General features: G+C 44.2%; 1 protein-coding gene and 1 long non-coding RNA gene across 2 annotated transcripts in view; one reads left to right on the plus strand and one right to left on the minus strand.

Annotated features, from left to right (window-relative positions):
- The window catches only part of CD47 (CD47 molecule), a 43,710-nt gene extending 38,094 nt beyond the window's left edge, over positions 1-5,616 (minus strand). Inside the window, exon 1 of the mRNA NM_001080721.1 lies at positions 5,564-5,616. Within this exon, the coding sequence (NP_001074190.1) occupies positions 5,564-5,609 (46 nt within the window). The 5' untranslated portion in view covers positions 5,610-5,616. The remainder of the gene's footprint in view (positions 1-5,563) is intronic.
- Positions 5,617-6,315: 699 nt separating this feature from the next.
- LOC119867323 overlaps positions 6,316-20,627 on the plus strand; it is a 100,007-nt gene continuing 85,695 nt past the window's right edge. Inside the window, exons 1-3 of the long non-coding RNA XR_005383254.1 lie at positions 6,316-6,449; positions 10,485-10,603; positions 10,995-11,205. This is a non-coding gene — a long non-coding RNA (uncharacterized LOC119867323). The remainder of the gene's footprint in view (positions 6,450-10,484; positions 10,604-10,994; positions 11,206-20,627) is intronic.

Genomic DNA, 20,627 nt, shown 5'->3' on the forward strand with positions numbered 1-20,627 from the left:
AAGGACAATCTCTTCAATTGGTATCCTATGGATCCAGGGTCCAGCAAGTATGAATCAATACATTCCTTATAAGTGAAAAAAATTTAAAGTATGAATCCCAAGGAAGGAAAACTGTGAACTGTATCAGAGAAGACTTGCTCTTCTTCCATATGTCAAAAGAATCCACCACTGCTTCTCACTTCAATAGACCTGATTATGGAATCCAGAAACTACGTATTTTAATGAAAAATCTTGATCAAGTCAGTTGCAGACTGCATGGAAGAGTTTCTTAAAAATTACACAAATGTGTCTAGAATGATCTTCCTAGAGGATGATGTTTAAACTAGGTCTTGAAGGATGAGTAGGAATGATATAGAAAAGGAAAGGCTTTCTAGGCAGAGTACATAACACGTGCAGAGGAATGAGGAAAGTGAATAATTGGAGGCAGAAAATTCTTCAAGTGTGCTCTAGGAAAAAGGGATGGTTAAGAAATATTGTAAAGGCTTCCTTGAATGTCATTCTGAGGAACTGGGACTTGATATTATAAGCCATAGCAAACCATGCAGATTTACTTGTATTTAAGCATCATGAAAGGTGAACTGAGGACAAGAAGGGAGAAGGGAAAGGGAGATACATTAAGAAATCACTGCAATGGTCCAGATAATTGACACCTGGAGAGATGGCCGAAACATTACAGTAAAAATTACAATATCAACGTAAGTTGGATGTGGGAAATAAGGGAGAAGAGAAGGAATGAATTAAAATTGTTTACTAGAAGTATGTGTAACTAGTTAGATTGTGGATTTTATAGAAAAAAGAGATTTTGCGGATTTACAGGGGAATATTCTTTCAACATTTAATAGGCTGAGTATCAAAATACCTGTGGTACAATGAAATGAAGATGCCCAGTAGATCCCAGGACATATGGATCTGGATTTAAGAAGAAAGGTCAGAGCTACGAAGACTTCGGAATCACTAAGATCATAGCTAGTAAGTGAAATTGTGAACATAAACAAGATTGCCCAGAGAGTCCCTGCAAAGCAAGCAGAGCAGGAATCAGAGAATAAAACATTGGGGAACACCAATATTTATAGAAAAATCATTAAAGAAGAATAAATCAAGGAAGTGAGAAAAAGTGAGAGACGCAAAAAAGCACCACTGTGGACATCAAAAAGAGAGTCTTCATGTGGACTGAACAGATGGTTAGTTTTTACTAAATGGTATTAGTAAAAAACGGCCTGTAGATTGAAAACTTTATCATTAGCTTTTTTATCTACAATGTCAATAGACTAGCAGGATCAAAAGTCACACTGCATTTGGGAATGAATGGGAAGGAAGAATGAAGAAGCATTCTCCTTCAATACACTTTGCAGTGTAAAAAAGCATAGAGGAAAGACAATAGAAAAAGTGTAGAGACAGGGACTAGGGCAAGGGTTTTTTTTTTTTTTTTTTTTGGTTCTTCTTATTTATAATTTGGGGTAAAACCTGAGCATGTGTGCAAGCTAGAGTGAAGGAGCCACTGGAGAGGGAAAGATCTAAGGTGAAAGGCTGAAGAAGAATTAAACTGATTGGGCAGGTCTCCAAAATGATGGAAGTGAAAGAGCTGTAGACAGATGAACCCTTCCTTGGAAAGGTGAATAGGTATACTTCTGAAACTGGGAGAGGGAGGAGAATGAGATGGTTGCTTAAGATATTGTAGATAAGTTTAGTAATGGTGGGAGGGAAGCTGAGAGAGTCCACACCACACATCACTATTTTTTGCAATAGAGTAGGAAGTTAATTATCTGCTTGAAATGGATGTTCAGGAATGGGGAAGGAGCCCAACAGTTACTAAGGTAAAGGAAGCAAAGCTCGTGAGTAAAGATACCTGCTTAAAATGAATCCTACCAGTCTGGCCATCAGATCAAGCCCCTGGTATGAAGAACTAGAGTCTCAAACCAGATCGGGTTAGAATTAGGGTCAAAAAGGAGGATTTAGACAGATCTCTCCTCAATAGAGACAAAATAAGGTCTGGGGTAAGGTAGGCATGTCCATAAGGTGTTTAGTTGTCACTCAAAGTAATCCCCCACTAGATTTAAAGTGGCCTTTTTAGAACAGAAGTGATAAACCTGGAATTACAAGGGAGAGAGCAGTTTCAAGTCAGTAACATCCAGAATCATGGGCTTATTGAGCACTTAAAACATATTGAATGTCATCAAGAGATTAAAACAAAGATCGCCACTCTTTACAAACTACATTTTAAGTTATTGAGAGGCATAGTCTGAAAATGTATGTTTTACCCAAGAGGGCCTTGCAAAGTACTTAGAACATGGCATGGGCTCATACACGATTGCAATGGAAATAGTTTTGACAGACCCTGCACTTGCCAAATGCCTTGCCTTTAACCCATTAAGTGTGACATGTATTCAAATATGCACATTTATTCTCTTAATGTGAATTTCAAACACTGGGGTTGACCAGATTCTGAGTCTTATATAACTGTCCCATAGATAATGAATGTAATATTCAGAGGAGAGTATAATTTATAGTTTCTGTTTCAACTCCACGTAACTAAGAAAAGGAAAATACCTAGGTTCTATATTGCTTTAGTTTAAGTATATCAGGATCAAATTTCTTGAGCTTTATGTATTTTTTGCTTTAGCACTACAATGAGTTTAAAAAATTCATCCTACACTATTATTCTTGTTCTTTTAACATGGAAGAACTATCTGTACTAGGACACAAAGTAAAAGCTACCTTATGACAACCCAAGACTGCATTATATTAGGCTGAAACACGAATATCAAAATACACAGATTTTTATCTTGTATAAAAAACTTACAGCAAAAACCTAAAAGGTGCTAAAATAGTTATATGAAAACTGTATCACAAAAAGGACATTAAAGTTTTAAAAACAATGCTTTTACAGCTATAGGTAAATTAACATTAAGAAATGCAAACTTGGTTTTAATAACATGAGTAATTATTGTGAACTTAGAATATTTATCACACTTGGGGAAAAAAAAAACACCTATTTTTCTTCTTTAGAACCTGGCCTTTCAAATCTCCATTAACAACTCAGTGGCAAAGATAAAACATCTGCCAAAATACAGATGACAGCATGAGCAAGTGTCCTAATGGCAGGCATTTAGTGTAATGCTTTAACACACTGCTTCTAGACTGCTGAGGTGGCCCCATTAATAAATACTTTTAAATAGGCATTTACTTCCTTAAAATGGCAACTTGTGTTTAAAAGTAATATTCTTTAAAAGAAAACATTTTCGTTTAAGCAAGACAAATTACTACTCGATTTAGACAATAAGACTGTTTTTTAATCATGTGTACCCTCGATTTTAAAAACTCATTGTGAACAAGGAAAAATCATTCAACCACTAAAAAGACCGTCCATGTCACTGTCATTATTTGAGTCAAGTTTTGTTTGCCAGTTACTAAAAACTACTGGAACTGCTGATGTGCTTTTAAACAAAGTACAATTGGATTTGCAGGGGAGGGGGGAGGAAAGGAGCATAGTAATTCATTCTGTGTCTTATAAACCAATAGGGGAGTTGCAGTTTGCCTTTAAGTAGAGGGAAGGAGCATGTCAGGTAGTTTCTTTTACCACACAGGTCAACTGAAACTGAGTGGCAAAGGCAAAAAATGACTTTATCAATCATCTATAAATGAAACTGAAAGCAAAATCAAACTTAAGTACAAATAAATGTACAAATCTGTGACTTTTTTACTCATTTTGAATTCTAAATTCAGTCTCAAATACGCTGGTCGATAATGACTGGTGTTCTGAGACTATTATATCTTCATACATGTGCTTTTAAAACTACATATTAAACACACACGAAACCTATTGTAGCTTATGACAAACACTATCACTTCCTCTTTTATATTCAACACTTAACAGAAGTCAAACGTATAATGCCTCTATTTTTTTTTTCAGGTTATTATTAACTAAGTACAATAAAGTACTATAAATTACGAATTCTGTGACTCTGTAGGGGCTTGAGCACATTAATATTGCATGTAAATGAGTGCTAATTATATGACTTAACTATTATTAAATAAGGCCTAGCAGAAATCCTATTCCCCAAAGTACTATTATAGCAATTCTTTTCCATCTGCTTGGAAACAGGACCACTGCTTTTTAAAATAGTAAATGATTTACATTTTTTATTCTTTAGCTTTTGTTGCCAGTGGTCTGAGTGATACTTTATTAAAATGTGTAATTTGGTTCAATATGAAGCTTTCTGATCATATAACAGGTTTCCGAGAGTACTATTTTCGCTATACTAATAGTAATGGCAATAAGCCATTAATGATGATGACAAAAACTACCTTATCTAATTATCAACACTTCAGATAATAAGGATGTCATCAACAGCTCCAACAACCCAGGATGTTTCAGAGATTGGAGAAAGTGGCAAGCGAGGACCTAAAGGAATACCTGAAATGGCTTGAAATCACAAGCGTTTACAAATGGCACAGTGAGGCTAATAATCAGTTTAAAACGTAATTAACTTAGCTTTCTAGAATTAAATGTAACAACTGTATTTTACCGTTACTCAAATTCAATACTGGATCTTACAAGTTCGCAGAAGACTATACAGCTGTAAAGTGTGACAGGCACCGCAGAACCACGAAAATTCCCATTCCTCACTTTTTACACACGAATCACACGTTTTGTTTTGTTTTTAAAAAAAAGCATAATGGATTCCAAAAGCCTGGGGGGGGAGGGCGGGGAGGGCGGGGAGGGGGGGGGAAGCAAACGCCTTTGGCGTTGAGAGACACCAAAGCCCACTCTGCTGCAAATGTGTTTTGACTGGAGGTTAGAGTCTTCATATTTCAAGCGAAATCCGGGTTGCTATTAAAATGGCTCACCCAAATAAAGCGGAAAAACTTGAACGTACGATTTGAACTGTACTAAGTGGCTGATAGGGCGTGGGGGTAGCGAGAGTTTGCCAGGTAGCTTATTTCTAGGGTTTAAATAAAATAAAATAAAATAAAATAAAATAAAATAAAATAAAATAAAATAAAATAAAATAAATAAAAAGGCGGCCAGAAGATTCTTCTGATTAAATGCTGGGCTGGAAATGCAACTTAACTGCTCCTTTAGGTCTCCTTTAAGTCCTCTGCTGCTGTGGGAGGGCAAGCGGGAGAAATCCCGTCTTGCAGACTTCGCCAAAATGCGCACTTGTATCGCAAGAGGCCCGGGCCCTCCCACTCTCCCTCCTTCGCCCCCAAATACGCTCACGCACCGAGGAAGAAGAGGGGCGCGAGGAGGGGGCCCTCGCCGCTCACGGTTGCCGCCCCTCGCCTGCCGTCGCGCCCTCCCCCGAACAGTCCAGCGGGGCGCGGGGCGCGGGGCTCGGCGGCGGCTTCCTCGGGGCGAGCCCGGGCGGCGCAGGGCGCAGGGCGCGGGGGGCGGGCATCCCGGCCGCCAGCCCCGGGCCGCCGAAGCCCCGCGGAGGGGAGGAGGGGACGAGGGGGACGAGGGGAGGAGGGGAGCCCGGGCCCGCCGCCTCCCACGCTCGCAGCCGGGCGCGCAGCCCGCACAGCCGCGGGGCCGCCGCGCCGGGGGACAGGGGCCACTCACCGCAGCTCGCCGAGCCCAGCAGCAGCAGCGCCGCCAGGGGCCACATCTCCGCGGCCGCCGCGGGGTCGCCGCCGGCGCCGCCGCAGGTGTCTGGAGCAGCCGCGGCAGCTGGGAGAGGCAGGATCGGCCGCCGCCACCGCCGCCACCACCGCCACGGGCAGGACCGGACGCCGCCGTCCGTCACGAGCAGGACCCGCCGCCCAGGCTGCCTGGCCGCGCGCGCGCACGCGCGCTCCCGCCGCCCCACGCCCGCTCCCCTCCCTCCTCCCTCCCTCCCTCCCTCCGTCTCCCGCCGTGCGCGCCGCGCACGCGCACTCGCCCCCGCCCCCGCCCCCGCCGCCGCCCCCGCCGCCGGGATTGTTGACGCGACGCGCTCCTGCTCCGCGGGGCTCCGGTCCCCGCTCCAGTCCGCTCCGACTAGGCCTGGAGCCCACGCCCACGCGCCGCGGCCCCCGGAGGCTGAGTGTGCCCCCCCCCCGCCCCTCCGCGGTTCTCCCCCTCAGGCCCGCCCCCCTCACGCTTCAGGAGCGCCGCCAGGGGCCGCTCCCCGCTCCCCTCCCGGCCCCGCGTCCGCCCGCGCGCCGCGCCCCCGCGGTGCCCCCGCCCCTCCCCCTCGGCCCACGTCGCGTGGGGGCGTCGCGACGCTGCCCGGCGCTCTGGGAGCCCGGGGCGGGGGGCCCGCGGGGGCGGGGGCGGGGGCGGGGGCGGGCTCGGGCGCCTTCCCGCCTCGTCGGCAGCGGCTTCCTCCTCGCCCCGGCACCTCAGACAGCGCGGCCGCGGGGGCGAGCGCCTCCAGGTGTGGCCCCCGCCGGCCCCGGGCGGGCAGGCAGGCAGGCGGGGTGGGACGCGACGCCCGAGACTTCCCGCCCAGGACCCCTGGAGCCCGGTGAGTGACCCGCCGACCCGCGCAGCCCTGACCGCTGTCGGGGGGCAGCGTGCTTGCAAGGTGGGTTCCAGAGGTGGACGGGGACTTCGGCCGTCGCACCGAGTCACGCAGGACGCATCGTCCATCCCGGAGCAGACGCTCCGCCTTGAACACTTTACCCGAAATGATGAACTCTCTTGTCAAAAAGTCAGGCTCTGGCGGCTACTCTAATGGAGCGCCTCCCTGTCGGCTCCCTTGGCCGTACCTGAGGGAGAAGAATGCAGTTTCCCACCACAACAACCCACTCCTCCCAAATCCTCTCAATCCGTGTGACTCCTTCATTGCACCCCATCCCCACTGTAAAAAAAAAAAAAAACACCAGAAAATAAAATTGCCCCTCTCTGACACTGTAGCGGTCTATTGTATACTTGTGTGACTTTTTCCTATAGATTTTGTGTGTGTGTGCGCGTATGGACCTCTTCTTCAGGTTTGAAAGAATCCTCAATTCTTTCAAATCACAGAATATTTTAAGCGTTCCCTCCTCCACGACTTCCTGTAGAACTGGGAAAACAGAAGGGGCTTAATAAATGTGTTGATGTGACTTGAGGCAAGCGTTGTTCCAGGGAAGTGTGATTGTTTTCTAATGATGAGGAAAAGAAAGAAAGACAATTGCCTAGCAGATATCTCACTAAAACAATGGTTAATAATTATGGTGGTAATGATTTGAATGGCAGCCTTGACACCCTGAGGCTACCAAAGGGACTGATGGATTCTCCTCCAACTGCTGCTTATATGGATACAAAAGAATCATCCACCAGACTTTGAGCATTCAGGACATCGTGTATCACAGAGCAGCTGGTTGGCTAAATAAGGCTGTCAGCTGTCCCTGAGACCAACCGACCCCCCTAAAGCTGAAGAGTGACTGGGAAGGACTGTCCCCAATCTTCAGAGGTAGAGATTGAGGGATGCTCCATTTCATCCCGAGAGCTGCTGAGGCTGTGTGCTTAATGTAGCTCTGTGCAGAAAATGCAGTAGATTTAAGTCCGTGAAAGACAGGCCACCTGCGTGACCATCTCTACTCTTGGGAATGTGTTTCGATGGAGCAAGAGGAGGCCTATTCCCGGAGAGAGAACCCAAGTCTCTCTTAGATAACCTTGGGCTCCTTCATCCAGTATTTAACCACCTTACATTTATGTTTCCCTCTTAATGCCCCCAAGCCTTTTTATTTGGATTTTGAACTCATCTGATCTTTATATAAGGGTTTTTTTTTTTTTTTTTTAGTGGGTTGTGGGGGGCAGTGGTGGAAGGCAAGGGAGTAATATATTTTAGAATGTTTCAAGCAGAGGTAATTCACATTAGATTTATCATCTAAATGAATCTTTGTAACAGCTTGGAAATGGGTATTATGATCTCCATTTTAGCAATGAGGAAACCAAGGGAAAGAGGGATAATGAGCATTTTGCCCACACTTATATGTGATACTTCTCTCTCTGTCTCTCATTTATGTCTGTGTCCCTTCTCCTCTTTTATCTCCTCCAAAAAGCCTTTCTCAATCCTACTTTTCTTCTTTCCTAGAAATCTCCACCACGTAGGCAGTCTAATTACTTCTTCCATTATACTTTGGTCATGTTACTAATGTGTCAATACATATTTCTTTCTGCATATCTGTCTCCTATCATGTCGGCTAGGAGAAAACGAATGTTTTCCCCAGGTATATTTGCATCTCCAGGGGCTGGCACAATGCCTGGTCAAGACCTAAAGGCTCTATGTATGTTGGCTCAATCAAGAGAAATCCGTGCGGGATGTAGTATACAGAAAACTTTAGCCTAGGTTTGAGTTACAGCTCTAGCCATATACTACCAGGTGACCTTCGACAAGTTATTTAACCTCTCTTGAGTCCTGGTTTCCTCATCTGTAAAGCTAGATGATAATAATAGACGTTAACTCTTCAAATTGCCTCGAGAGTGTAAGTTAACACTTTTATAGTTACATGGGACAGAGCGCAGTATATGCTAAGCACCCAATATTAGCTCTTATTATTACAATCTCCTTATAGTGAGGTGGTTTTCCTAGAATGGCAGTGAAAATTATTAAAACAATCACTGGTTGCTGGTCTGGAACCTTAAAGAAGTACTGGGACTTGGCAAAATTTCTACAGTTTGATTCAAGCTAGAGGCACATGTCTGTACCCAGTGGGTAGCCCTTAATCCTCTTGCTTTTCTGCACACTTTGTTAGTGACTGAATGCTGAGTGGCCCACATCTCCGACACCTGGCTCAGGGCCCAGTGTCCCAGGGTGTTATTTCAACTTGACCTAGTTATTAAAGCATAGGAGCTTCAGTCATCAAATAAAGCAGTTATAGCAAGGAGGGTCTGTGCTCTCTGGTTAAGGACTAGGTTTGGTTGGTTAGGCAGCTGGAAGATCTGCCATGTGGTTGGAGAGATGGAGTTGGTTGGTGCAGGGAAACAGAAGGAAGGCTTTAGCAGCAGGAAATGACCTGCCTAGACTGTGCTTCAATTAGAAGCAGTTATTAGAAACTGCCTCCAGGTAGGAGGACGGCAGGACTTGAGGGTTCCAGGTAAGGAATATCCTACCAGAGACATGACAGTCAGCTCTAGGGTGAGTTTCCTTCTGGATGTCAGATGTGCACAGGTTTGTTTTGCCTAAGTCGGGGGAAGCACAGCATTTCCTGCCCCACCTCCTGGTCCTCCTGCAGCTGGAGGCTCATCATGTAGGGCGCCCACACTCAAGACAGCTGGAAAGCACTAGAGAAAGCCAGCTTCGAGGTTAGATTGCAGAATCACAGCAGGCTTACGTCTTTGAGAGCACATAATGTTTAGGGTCCTGGGATGGCCCCTCTGTATCTTGGCTCCTCTGTGAGTGCAGATAACACACATGTAGTGGGCACACACTATGCACCAAGACCTCACTGTACTAGTGTATTTATTTTCTATTGCTGCCAGAACAAATTACCAGAGATTTAGGGGCTTAGGGCAACACCCATTTATTATCTTACAGTTCTGTAGGTCAGAAGTCCACTGGACTCAGCTGGTTTCTTTGCTTCTGGTCTCAGAAGCTTGCTGCTTTCCCTTCTGGAGGTGCTAGGGGAGAATCCATTTCCAGGTTTATTCAGGTGGTTGCCAGAATTCAGTGTCTGAGGTCCCCATTTTCTTGCCGGCTGCTGCCTGGGGGTTGGGGGTGCTGCTTAGCATCTAGAGGCCTCTTTTCGGGTCATTGTGTTTTTAGTTGCATGTGGTCTCTGAACATCTCAGAGCTAGCAGTGGTATGTTAAATCCTTCTTACGTAGTCATGTCTCTTCTGCCTCCCCTTCTTCTGCCACATTTGTGTGAGGGACTCTTCTGCCTTCCTCTCCTCTCCTACTTTTAAGTGCTCGAGTGATTAGATTGGGCCCCTTGGGTAATCCAGGATAATCTCCCTATTTTAAGGCCTGTAGCCTTAATCACATCTGCAAACTCTCTTTTGCCATGGAAAGCAACATATTCACAGGTTTGCAGGAATTAGGGCTTGACAATCTTTGGGAGGCATTATTCTGTGTACCACAGTGAGGTTCTTTGAGGTTCTTTTCATATTTATTCCCTTAATCTTCGTAACAGCCCAATAAGGGAAAAAGCATTGTTCAGACCCACTGTGTATGAGGTTCAGAGAGGTTTACATCACCTGCAGAAATGCTGGACTAGAGTTTGAATCTTGCTTCAGAGCTCATGCTCCTTCTTCTGGAGACAAGAAGTATAGGAAGCAAAGCAGATGTGTGATCTGTCATTCTCACTGCAGTTCCCACTACTGGTCCGGTAGTGCTGCTTCTCAATTTAGTGAGGGTGTCACCAACGTGTCCGCCAGATTTCCAGCTCTCCTCCTAGGCACAGAGATGTGTAACCACTGGGTCTCAGAGAAAACAGATGGCATGCTCAAATAGAGTTAGAGGAGATTAATAAAGGGACTGTTTACCAGGGTGTAGGCAGGGTTAAGGGAAACCAGTAAGGAATGGCCAAGTGCCGTTAGCTAACAACAGCTGTTCTCCCCTCCTCCACACCCCAGGTGTCTGGTCTGGAAGAAGTGGTTACCAGAACCCTGAGAGAAAGGAGGGCTGTCTGGCAGGACAGCTTTGGTGGAGGAACCCAGCTACTACCAGCCTTGAGGAGAGGAAGGATGGCAAAGTAAGTACTCCAACTTGACTCTCCTCCTACCTCTGAACTCCTGCTGTGGGTCAGTCTCAACCAGAAACCTAGAGGGAAATGAGGCTGTTCATACAATTCTCAAAGCTTAGCTTCCCAGGCTCAGAGCAGAGGAGAACTGACCTGAGGGGAGTACCCAGCACAGCTGCACTGTCTCTTCCTGTACCCTTGAGCTTGGGTGTGATGATGTGACTTACTTTGCCAAGTGTATTAGCACCTTAGAACTATCTTAACAACTACAAACGAGGGGACTTAAAACAAGAGAAATGTATTCTCTCATAGTTCTAGAGACTAGAAGTCTGAAAATAAGGTATCAATAGAGCCATGCTTCCTCTGAAAGCTCAGATAAGAATCCTTCCTTGCCTCTTCCTAGCTTTTAGTGGATCCTGATGATGTGGTTATGGAATGTGATTGGGGTCCAGAGCCAACCGCCAAGAAAGAATTCTTGAGATGTCTCATGTTCGGTGAAAAAAAAAAAAAAAAAGTGGTTTTATTAAAACCCAGGGACAGGACCCAAAGGCAGAAAGAACTACTGCACCAAGGTTGTGAGGAGTGGCTGATTACAAACTTGGGAGTTGGGGGAGGTAAGTACAAAGAGAAGTATCTAAAAGGACTTTCATATGCTAAAGAAGATTCTCAGGATACTGGAGGCCTGGCTGTAGCCTAGCAAAAGTGTCCCCCGCCCCCCTCCCCTCCCCTCCTCCCCCACCCCCAAGGCATTAACATTAGGATAGTTGGAAGTTTCAAAGGAGAAATGTTATATACTCTTCCTATTTCAACTATTTGTCAATGAGCTGCAGGTTATAAAGAAATTTAATTTGGGGGTTCCTGAGTGGCCCAGTCGGTTACATGTCTGCCTTCAGCTCAGGTCATGATCTCTGGGGCTTGAAATCAAGCCCCACATCAGGCCCCTGCTCAGTGGGGAGTCTGTTTCTCCCTCTCCCTCTGCTGCTCTTCCTGCTGGTGCTTCCTCTCTCTCTCTCTCTCTCTCTCTCTCTCTCTCTCTGTCAAATAAATAAAACCTTAAAAAAAAAGAAATTTAATTTTAATTTTATTTACATTCCTTTTTGACTTTGTTTCCTACATCACTGTGGAAGGGATGGTGATGTTAGGGCCCCAGGGAATTGAGTCAATGGGTTTCCGAAAGTTAGGCTATTGATAAGAATGCTTTTTCCTTATAAATCACTAAGACATTTGTAAACTGATGGAGACTAATGTCCTGTGGGACTGTGATCTCTATCAGCTAACCATTCATTTTTTTCCCCATTCCCTTAGTTTTAGGGCAGCCAGAAGTGCCAGAAGAATGTCACACATAGCCCACCTGATTGTGTATGTATAGGGGGCAAGGGAGGGTTAATGGGTGCTTTGCCCTCAGCTTGCCTTCTGCTCCCTCATCACTGGTAATCCTTGGAGTTCCTTGGTTTCACCTGTAACATTCTAATCTTTGCCTCTATTTTCCCATAGCCTTCTCTGTCTCTATGGCCGCCTTCTTCTTCTTATAAGGATACCAGTCATTTGATTCAGGGCCCACCCTAAATACAGTGTGATATCACTTCCAAATAGTTTCCAATTAAATACATTGGCAAAGATCCTCTTGTAAAATAAGGTCACAGTCTGAGGATCTGGGAATGGACATGAATTTGTGAGGGATAGTGTTCAACCCATTGTAGCCAGTAAAGTGTGTTACTTTCGGACAAAGCATAAAACCTAGCATGTAATTTGCCATTCTTTCTTTCCCTCCACCATGGCAATCAGCAATGTTCCAGACAGTGGCTGCTCCCTCAGCCTGGGTCCTAGAGTAAGGATGAGGCAAATCATAACCCTAGCTGACCTACAAAAAATACACAAGAATAGAAATAAATGTGTCATGTCTCCTGACAGATCATCTACAGTATTTAATGACACAGTCTAGCCCTTCAGAAATATTCCCACAGCTAAGGCAGCTCCCCACTCCCTTTTTTACATACAAAAACACCCTTGAATACTGGCATCAGCCAAAACCACTCTGTGGCCTTGCTGTTCCTCTTAGTCCCTACTTCATTGGCAACATTTTACTGCACTATTGTTCCTCTATGGAGCAAGGTGTAGAAAGAAATAGATTTCAAAGCCTTCCTTTTGTATCCTTAGAGGGGCAAGTTTTCTAGGAAAAAAAAAAAAGAGTGAAGGCTACAGCATATGAGTGTCCTTTGAAATTAGCTACAGAGTAGCTGCCTGCATTTCAGGCTGATAGTCTCATCTCCATTTTCAAAAGAGTTCCCCACCTGCAACACCCAGGAAGTCTGCTGATAGAACTTTCTTCTCTGCCTAAACCAGGGCTCTCTAGGTGTGCTCTCCCTTGCCTGTACATGGCCACTTGTGCAAAATCACTCAAGACACCGTCGTGCCTCATGAAGTTTGCTTATTGATGCTACATGAGTTCTCTGGCTACATCTGCCAATCTGCTCTTCTCTAATACTGGTCTAATTGCTATGGGTGTGGGCCAGCGGACTCCAACTATCATCAGATGGGCTTTAAAAGTGGAGTGGATAAACTAGGATCAAACTGCCAGACAAGACAGATGTACATATTTGGAATCATGAGAAAGGTTGCCTGATTCCATGTGCCTGTAACCCCACTTATTTGTCTGTCGTGAATGGCAGCCTGGACTTGAAGGCTCCCATGTGCCAAGTGCTTCTGTGGCAGCTGTGACTTCTACCCCATCTTCCCCAACAACAGGCCCCATGAGCCCCAACGGTAGGAGGAAAGGAAAAAGTTACAGAAATGTTACGCTTATAGGGGTAGCTCTCTCAAAGATCTCCTTAGATCGGCAGCAGTTGTAGCTCTTGGGAGAGTTAGATGCGAGTTCTTGGCTCTAGCCCAAACCTACTAAACCAGAAATTCTGGAGTGGGACCTAGCAATCACTGTTTCAGGGAGTCTTCCAGGCCATTCTGGTTTGTGCTAAAGAATAAGAGCCACTGGTTTAAGGCCTGACCTAGGAAGTCAGGTGGTCCTCCTAGAAGGTAATCCATCTTGGTAAAAATACTATCAGTTCCTCGGTCTCCTTGGATTTGGTAGGAAAGACTCACCTATGTATGGTACAGTGAGGAATCCCTGGAAACCCTGGTTATCTCCTTCCTGGTCCACAGGGCATTTTGTATTAGCTGTGGGTCATAAGCACTGGTCTGGCTGTGGCCGAGCCCAGGAGACAACTCAGCAGCTAGCAGAGAAGCATCTCATGTGGAACAGCTCATACAACAGCTCATACTGAAAGAGCACCCATTCTACATCTGTTCTGATAAAAAACCAACGTCTACTTCACAGTGACTTGTGAATCACCTTAGTCCTATAGTTAGTGGGTTTATAAGTAGTTTAAGAAACTGACTTCATGGTAGTTTACAAACTGCCTTTTTGTGTGTCCTTCAAGGTACTTAGTATCTGAAACCTGGGTTAATCTTTTGTGAGTTTCCACTTATAAGATGCCATTTTGATAAAACGTAGAAATCTTCCATGTGGCCACATAAATGTGTCTCTTTGTCTAGAGAAGGAAGTAAACGAAACTGGGGATTCCCTGGAGGAATGACAGATCAATACCCATTTCACCAGATGACAAATTCAGAGACACCTACGGGCAGTATGTGGAGTAGGGGAGAAACAAGTCATACTCTATCATAATTCAAAAGAAAATTATTTGTTCATTTTCGACAGCCATATGGGCTAGACCACCTGGAGTTGGTTCTGATGAACTAAGGTAAAGGGATCATCTTAATCTGCTCTATCCTAGAAAGGTAAGCGGCATTCTTGCCTATGGAGTATACATGAATGCTCTTTCCTCTGGATGGAAGAAGGGCTCCTGGTGGACAAATCAGTCAGATTTCCTAATGGATGTATTCCTCCTCTTCAGTTGTTTAGAAGATTCTCTTAATTTTCTCTGGCAGTTCTGGATGACCTGAGAAAGTCTACTGCTTTCCTTGCGTAGCACAAATTCTTATGAACCAAAAATTTATTGTTGTTGGTATTATTTTTTGGTGTAAAGGTTGCATCTCTCAATCTTTTCCTTCTTTCTACTCTGAACTTTCACTGTGTTTTGGAACATTGTAAATATGGCCCCAGAAGACCAATGGAGCATGCTTGTAATTTGTGCTCCAATAGTCATCTCCTTTCCATGTCTCGCCTCTTTGGGGGCTGAATATTATGCCTATCCAGCTTCCTTTTCCTTCCCAAGCGGTGGCTTTGTGCTAGTGGGACCGCAAGCTAGATGAAAAGCTATCAAAGCGCTAAGGGAAGGAATCAATATAATATATGTAAGTGTGTACATATATCACAAGTGACAGGTTCATTTCCATGCAAGTTAAGATGTTCTCGCTGCCTCTAATTGACACCCTGTGTATCTGTGTGCACACATAGTCCAAAGGGGATATACATGGCTGGATTCATCCTATAGAGGCAAAGTGGACAGCTGCTGATGGGCTGTGATTTGATTTTGCTAGAGGGACCTTTCCATGACTACCCCAGCTGGCCCAGGCCTTTTGCCTGCTGGGAATTCCCACATCACTGGCCTCTTTGGATTGAGGCACTGAAAGTTGTTTAAATGCAAATTATTTTCTAGGAGGTAGAGACATTATTATTCATTAATATTTGGGCTTTAATGAATTTATAAGCTTAGAAGAGGACAGGCCAGAGTCTTTTGGTAATAGAAGCCAGAGAGATATGCTTTAATGATGATAGGCCAAAAAGAAAAGAGTGGAATCTAAAATACTACAGAAACTATAGCCATAGACTCAAGGAATAGGGCAAGTCCACTAGTTACATGGTAAGAAATAAGATGGAAAAAGGAAAGTGGGCAAGTGGGAAATAAAATGCCCCCACAAGTATAGAAGTCATTTCTGCCTGGAGCTCCCTAGTCAGTCTTTCCTAAGCAGGAATGTTGGTAGAAACCCTGACTGAGACACTGATGCATTTCACATTTGCTGTAGCATCACTACTTGTAAGGATTTATTTATTCAAAAACAGCTGTTGAACACCTAATACATGCCTAGGCACTGTGGGTATATCAGGGAAACAAACCAGAAAAAAAAAAAAAAAACTTAACCTCACAGAGTTTGTGTCTTAGTGGGAAGGTGGGGAAAGACAACACGAAATAAATAAGAGATGTGTGGTACGTTAAAGGGTGGTAGAAACTGTGGAGAAAAATTAAGCCATGAGAAGGAAGTGGGGAGGAAATAAATAAGAGATGTGTAATACGTTAAAGGGTGGTAGAAACTGTGGAGAAAAATTAAGCCGTGAGAAGGAAGTGGGGAGGAAGTGCCATTTTAAATACGGCAGTCAGAGAAGGCTCACTAGAAGGTGACATTTGAATAAAAAGTGAGTAAAGAGTGAGCAAGCCAGGCAGATGTCAACATGGATATAATTTCTGGCAGAGGGGACAGTATGTGAAAGGTCCTGCATTAAGATCCGGTCTGGCTTATTTGAGGAAGAGTTGGGGGTGAGGAGAAGAAGAGAGGCCTACGGGCAGGGAGAAGTGTGGTCAGGTCAGAGTGAACACAGGGCAGAGCAATAGGAGATAAGGTCAGGAGATCATGGCAGGGGCAGTTCACAGGGCTCTATAAGACTTGTAGTCTGTAGTCTGGGGGCACCTGGGTGGCTCAGTGGTTGAGGGTCTACCTTTGGCTCAGGTCGTGATCCTGGAGGTCGTGATCCCACATGGAATCTCCTTCTCCCTTTGCCTGTGTCTCTGCCTCTCTCTCTCTCTCTCTCTCTCTCATGAATAAATAAATAAAATCTTAAAAAAAAAAAAAAAGACTTGTAGTGTGAGTGAGAGGGTTTGGAGCAGGGCATTGATATTATCCAACTTTCTATTTAATAGGCTATTTCAGGGGTTGGCCAGAGACAGTAAATATCTTCAGCAGGCCACCAGAGTATCAAGGCCAACTCCTTGATACTACTATTGGAGCATAAGGTAGACCAATGAATATGGCTGTGTTTCTATAAAACTTTATTTACAAAAGCTAATAGCAGGCCAGATTTGGTACAAGCTGAACTTGGGCTATTGCAGGAGTCCATTGGAGAGAGGAAGGTGGCCCAGACCAGGGTTGTAGCAATGGAGGTGGCGAGGAAGATAGTAGCTATATTTGGAAGGAAGAGCCCAGGAGATTTACCATGGGGCCAGATGTTGGGTGTGGCCAGACAACTCCAGGGGTTTTGGGCCCCAAGCAACTAGAGAAATGAAGTTGCCACGACTGAAGTGAGCAAACTGACAGGTTTGGTCGGGGAGGGGGGGAAAGAGGGGGGAGGGGCATCAGGAGTCCAGTGGAATATGAAAATTGAAGTTCCTTTAGGATAAAGGAATTGGACTAGATGTTCCCTAATGTTCCTTCTAGCTCTAATACTCTATGATTCCACAACTGTGAGAGAATAAGCATCTACCCTCGTGGCTTCTGCTGTGAATGTGTTCTTTGGGGAGACCCTCCACGCTGCATTACTCCATCTTTCCCAAATGCAATTGGTGATTGTGCTGGCTAGAGATCAGTTGCTGGAAGGAAGAAACACTGAAAGGGAGGCAACTGGCAGCTGAAACTAGCAGGGGGACTTGGAAGAGCAGCTTAAATGGTGTATGTGCCCGAGGAGGCTTTAAAGGGCTGGAGGCAAATTCCTGTGAATCTTAGTTTCCTGGAGGTTATTCATAATGGAGTGTTGTCAGCCGACCAGGCTAAGAATATTCAACTCATTTTCATAGAAAAAGCAAAGCCTCGTCTTCAGCTTCATCTCTGCTGCTCTCTCAGAATGCCTGCACTCCAGACCTGCTGGCCCCTGCATAGATAGCCCCGGCCGGGCAGGCCCGTCCTGGTGGTCCCCCCAGGAGACCTGCAGGCCACAGACAGGGTCTTTGTCATTGGCTTGCCCAGGCCATTGCCCCCTCTTCTCTTTCACCTCTCCTCACCGGGAAGTATATCTTCTGTCTGCCCAAATTCTTTCTACCCAAGAAGTGGCTCCGTGCCAGTGGGGTTGTTTGCTGCGTGGAGAACCAGCAAGCCACTTTGGGAGTGAGCTGATAGTAATATATTTAGAATATGAGCATTTATCAGAAGCAGCAGATGGAGGCAGCAGAGTGGAGCTCCCAGAACCGAGGGCAGGGAGCGTTTCATTCAAGTGTAAAGCGCGTGCCATCTAGACTCAGCTGGCACCAGCTCACGAAACCAGTGAAGAGAAGGAGGAAAACAAAGAAAGGCCACCTTTGTGCTAGGTTTGAGAGGTTGCAGCGTTCCCTGACCATGAATCTTCGGTGCCTCAAAGACTGCATTCAGTCTGGGTTAGGAAGGAAAACCCTTGGCGGTGCTTTCCCTAACATTTGTTACTTCCCTAAAGCTGAGTGATTTTAATAAAAAATTCTGAAGCTCAGAATAAATGGAAATATAGACCGTTTACTTATGTATGCATAGATTAATTCATTTGACAAACATTTGCTACATGCCTCAGACATGCCAGGAGCTGTGGAATATTCTGGGATGGAGAAGAACCAGGCAGATATATATGTTGTAATTCTTAACTATTAGAATTGTCAAAAGTATTTTAGTTTTAATTTTTTATCACCATTCCCACAGCCAACCCTTAAAAATACAAATATATTCAAGACCTGTTCTATTAACTATTTGAACTAGAAAAGTATATTTTTTAATGGTAAATCTCCTCAGGGCATAAGTATCAAATTCAACATATTAGTGGGAGAAAAAAAATCATATTAATTCCAAATCGCCTGTTTGAGCAGAGTACTGTGATGAAGCCATCCCATTTGGAGAGGCCAATTTTAACGGTGGATGTCAGGTCTGAGGAAGGGCCACAAGTCACCCAACAGGGGGCAGATAGGTATACCCTTAACAATGAACCTTTAAGGAAATGCCTGTCATCAAGTTTTGGTTTGAGGGTTGGGTTTTTGTTGTTGTTGTTGTTGTTGTGTTGTGTGTGTTTTTTTTTTTTTTTTGAGACATTTTGAGAAGGATCATCAGTGAATAAATCACATATTTCTTTATATTGCCTTTATATGAGAATCCTAAAATGTGAACCATTGCACGATGATAGATGGAAAATGTGGATCCCAAATCACCTAGTCAGAATTCATCACTCCTCTTGGTGCCACCAGGGAAGCAAAACATCACATTTAAACACACCAAATTGTGTACTTAGTTCTTTCTCAAGATATATCATAGATTCCTCAAAGGAATGAGCAGTTCAGTGCCTGACATACAATTGGTACTGAATACATCAAATGAAAGAATAAAGACTACAGAAATACTTGTAATTATGAAGAAGAAGGAAAAAAAGATTACCAAATGTCCATTTTTATCCTGTTATCCTAAGGGTAAAATCAGTATATTAGAGAACATTCAGTTGTTATAGGTGGGAATGTCTCTAATCTACATACTCTCAGAGTCATTCTTTTATTTTGTTTTTTAAGCTATTTATTCAACAACGTTTGAGCATTTACTCCGTTTCAGATTGCGCGATTCCCTGGAAGGTATAAAGGTGATTAAGTGACATTCCTCCCTCCACACTTGCCCACCTGCACTTCAAAGACTGGACCAGAACTATTCTTAGGGGAGCTAAGAGAGCACCATTGAAGGATAGAGCCAGGGTAACACCAGTGATGGAAAGGGAGACCAGGTAAACTGAGGGTTGAAGAAAGTCTTAGAGTGCATCTGACAGACCAGCAGTTCAGAGCAGGAGAGGTATTGTCCCGTCAGGAACTTTGGAAATCTCAAGGGCATACTGATGGTCACTGATGGGAGGATGCCTCTAACATTTAGTGGAGATGGAGGCCAGAGATGCTAGATGTCCTGCTATGCATGGGTTAGTCCTGTGTAACAAAGAATTGCCCTGCATCCAACATGACACCTGAATGTCCCACCAGACATTCATGTAGGTGAAAATCTGGCTATAATTATCTGAGCCTAAAACCCAAGTTTATTGTGTATAAACAAAGTATGTTTTGCATAGTTTTAATAAAAACTGAATTTTCCAAGAATATGACCCCATTGTGCGTCAAAGGAAGATTGTGCCCTTTGGAATTTTGCCACGAGTTGTTCGCCATCCTGAAAAGTACATCATTGACTGCCTCATTGCTCATGGTATCTGTGTCACCAATACAATATATCTGAATTGGTCCTCGTTTGTGTCTGTCAATCGCCAGTGATTCTAGGCAAACATTTCATTATTTTGTTATGTCTTTGAGTACAATTGTGCCCCACCATTAACATACAGAAATACATGTTTTAGCCCATATGACTTGCCTTTTTTTCATATGATTGTTAAAGTACTATATTGGGTTTTTAAAATTATGAGCATAGACACATTATCATAACATATATTTCAAGATGATAAAGGACAGGTTAATTTTTTTTTAATATATAAAAAGTGTCCATTGTGTCTCCAAGCCTGAGAACCAGTGAGATGAACAAAGTAGGTGGAAAGAATATTCTATGCAGTACTCTAGAACTTTGATGTATATAAGAATCACCTGGCATCTTGTTAAAATGTGGATTCTGCTTCAGTAGATCTGGGTGAAGCCTGAGAACCTACATTATTAAGAAGCTCCCAGGTTGATGTTTCTGGTCCATGGACCACACTTTGAGTAGCAAAGTTCTAGACAAAGGGATTTGTAGGTATAAAAGTATGGAGCCTTGGAAGAGCTTTTTTGGGAAACAACCAGTAATTTGATATAATCAGAACACAGAATGCAAAGTGTTATGTGGTGGGAGATGAGGTTAGAGAGGAAGGCAGAGTCAGAGCAGTCAAGACCTTATCCACCCTATTAGTATTTCATTTTGTAGATAAAAGAGTACCTCAAAAGGATTTTAAGTAGGGTAGGTAATATTAGATCTCTCTGCCACCTTGTGGGATGGCTTGGCTGGATTCAGGGAGTCCAGTGAGAAGGCTTTTACAATTATGTTGGAAGAAGGAGAAACAAGTGAGAGGAGGAAGACAGGCTTGTTATTTGGAGTTAGGTCTACTGAGACTTAGTAATTGATTGAATGT

The sequence above is a fragment of the Canis lupus genome, chromosome 33 (assembly GCF_011100685.1).
Source record: "Canis lupus familiaris isolate Mischka breed German Shepherd chromosome 33, alternate assembly UU_Cfam_GSD_1.0, whole genome shotgun sequence".
NCBI lineage: Eukaryota > Metazoa > Chordata > Mammalia > Carnivora > Canidae > Canis > Canis lupus.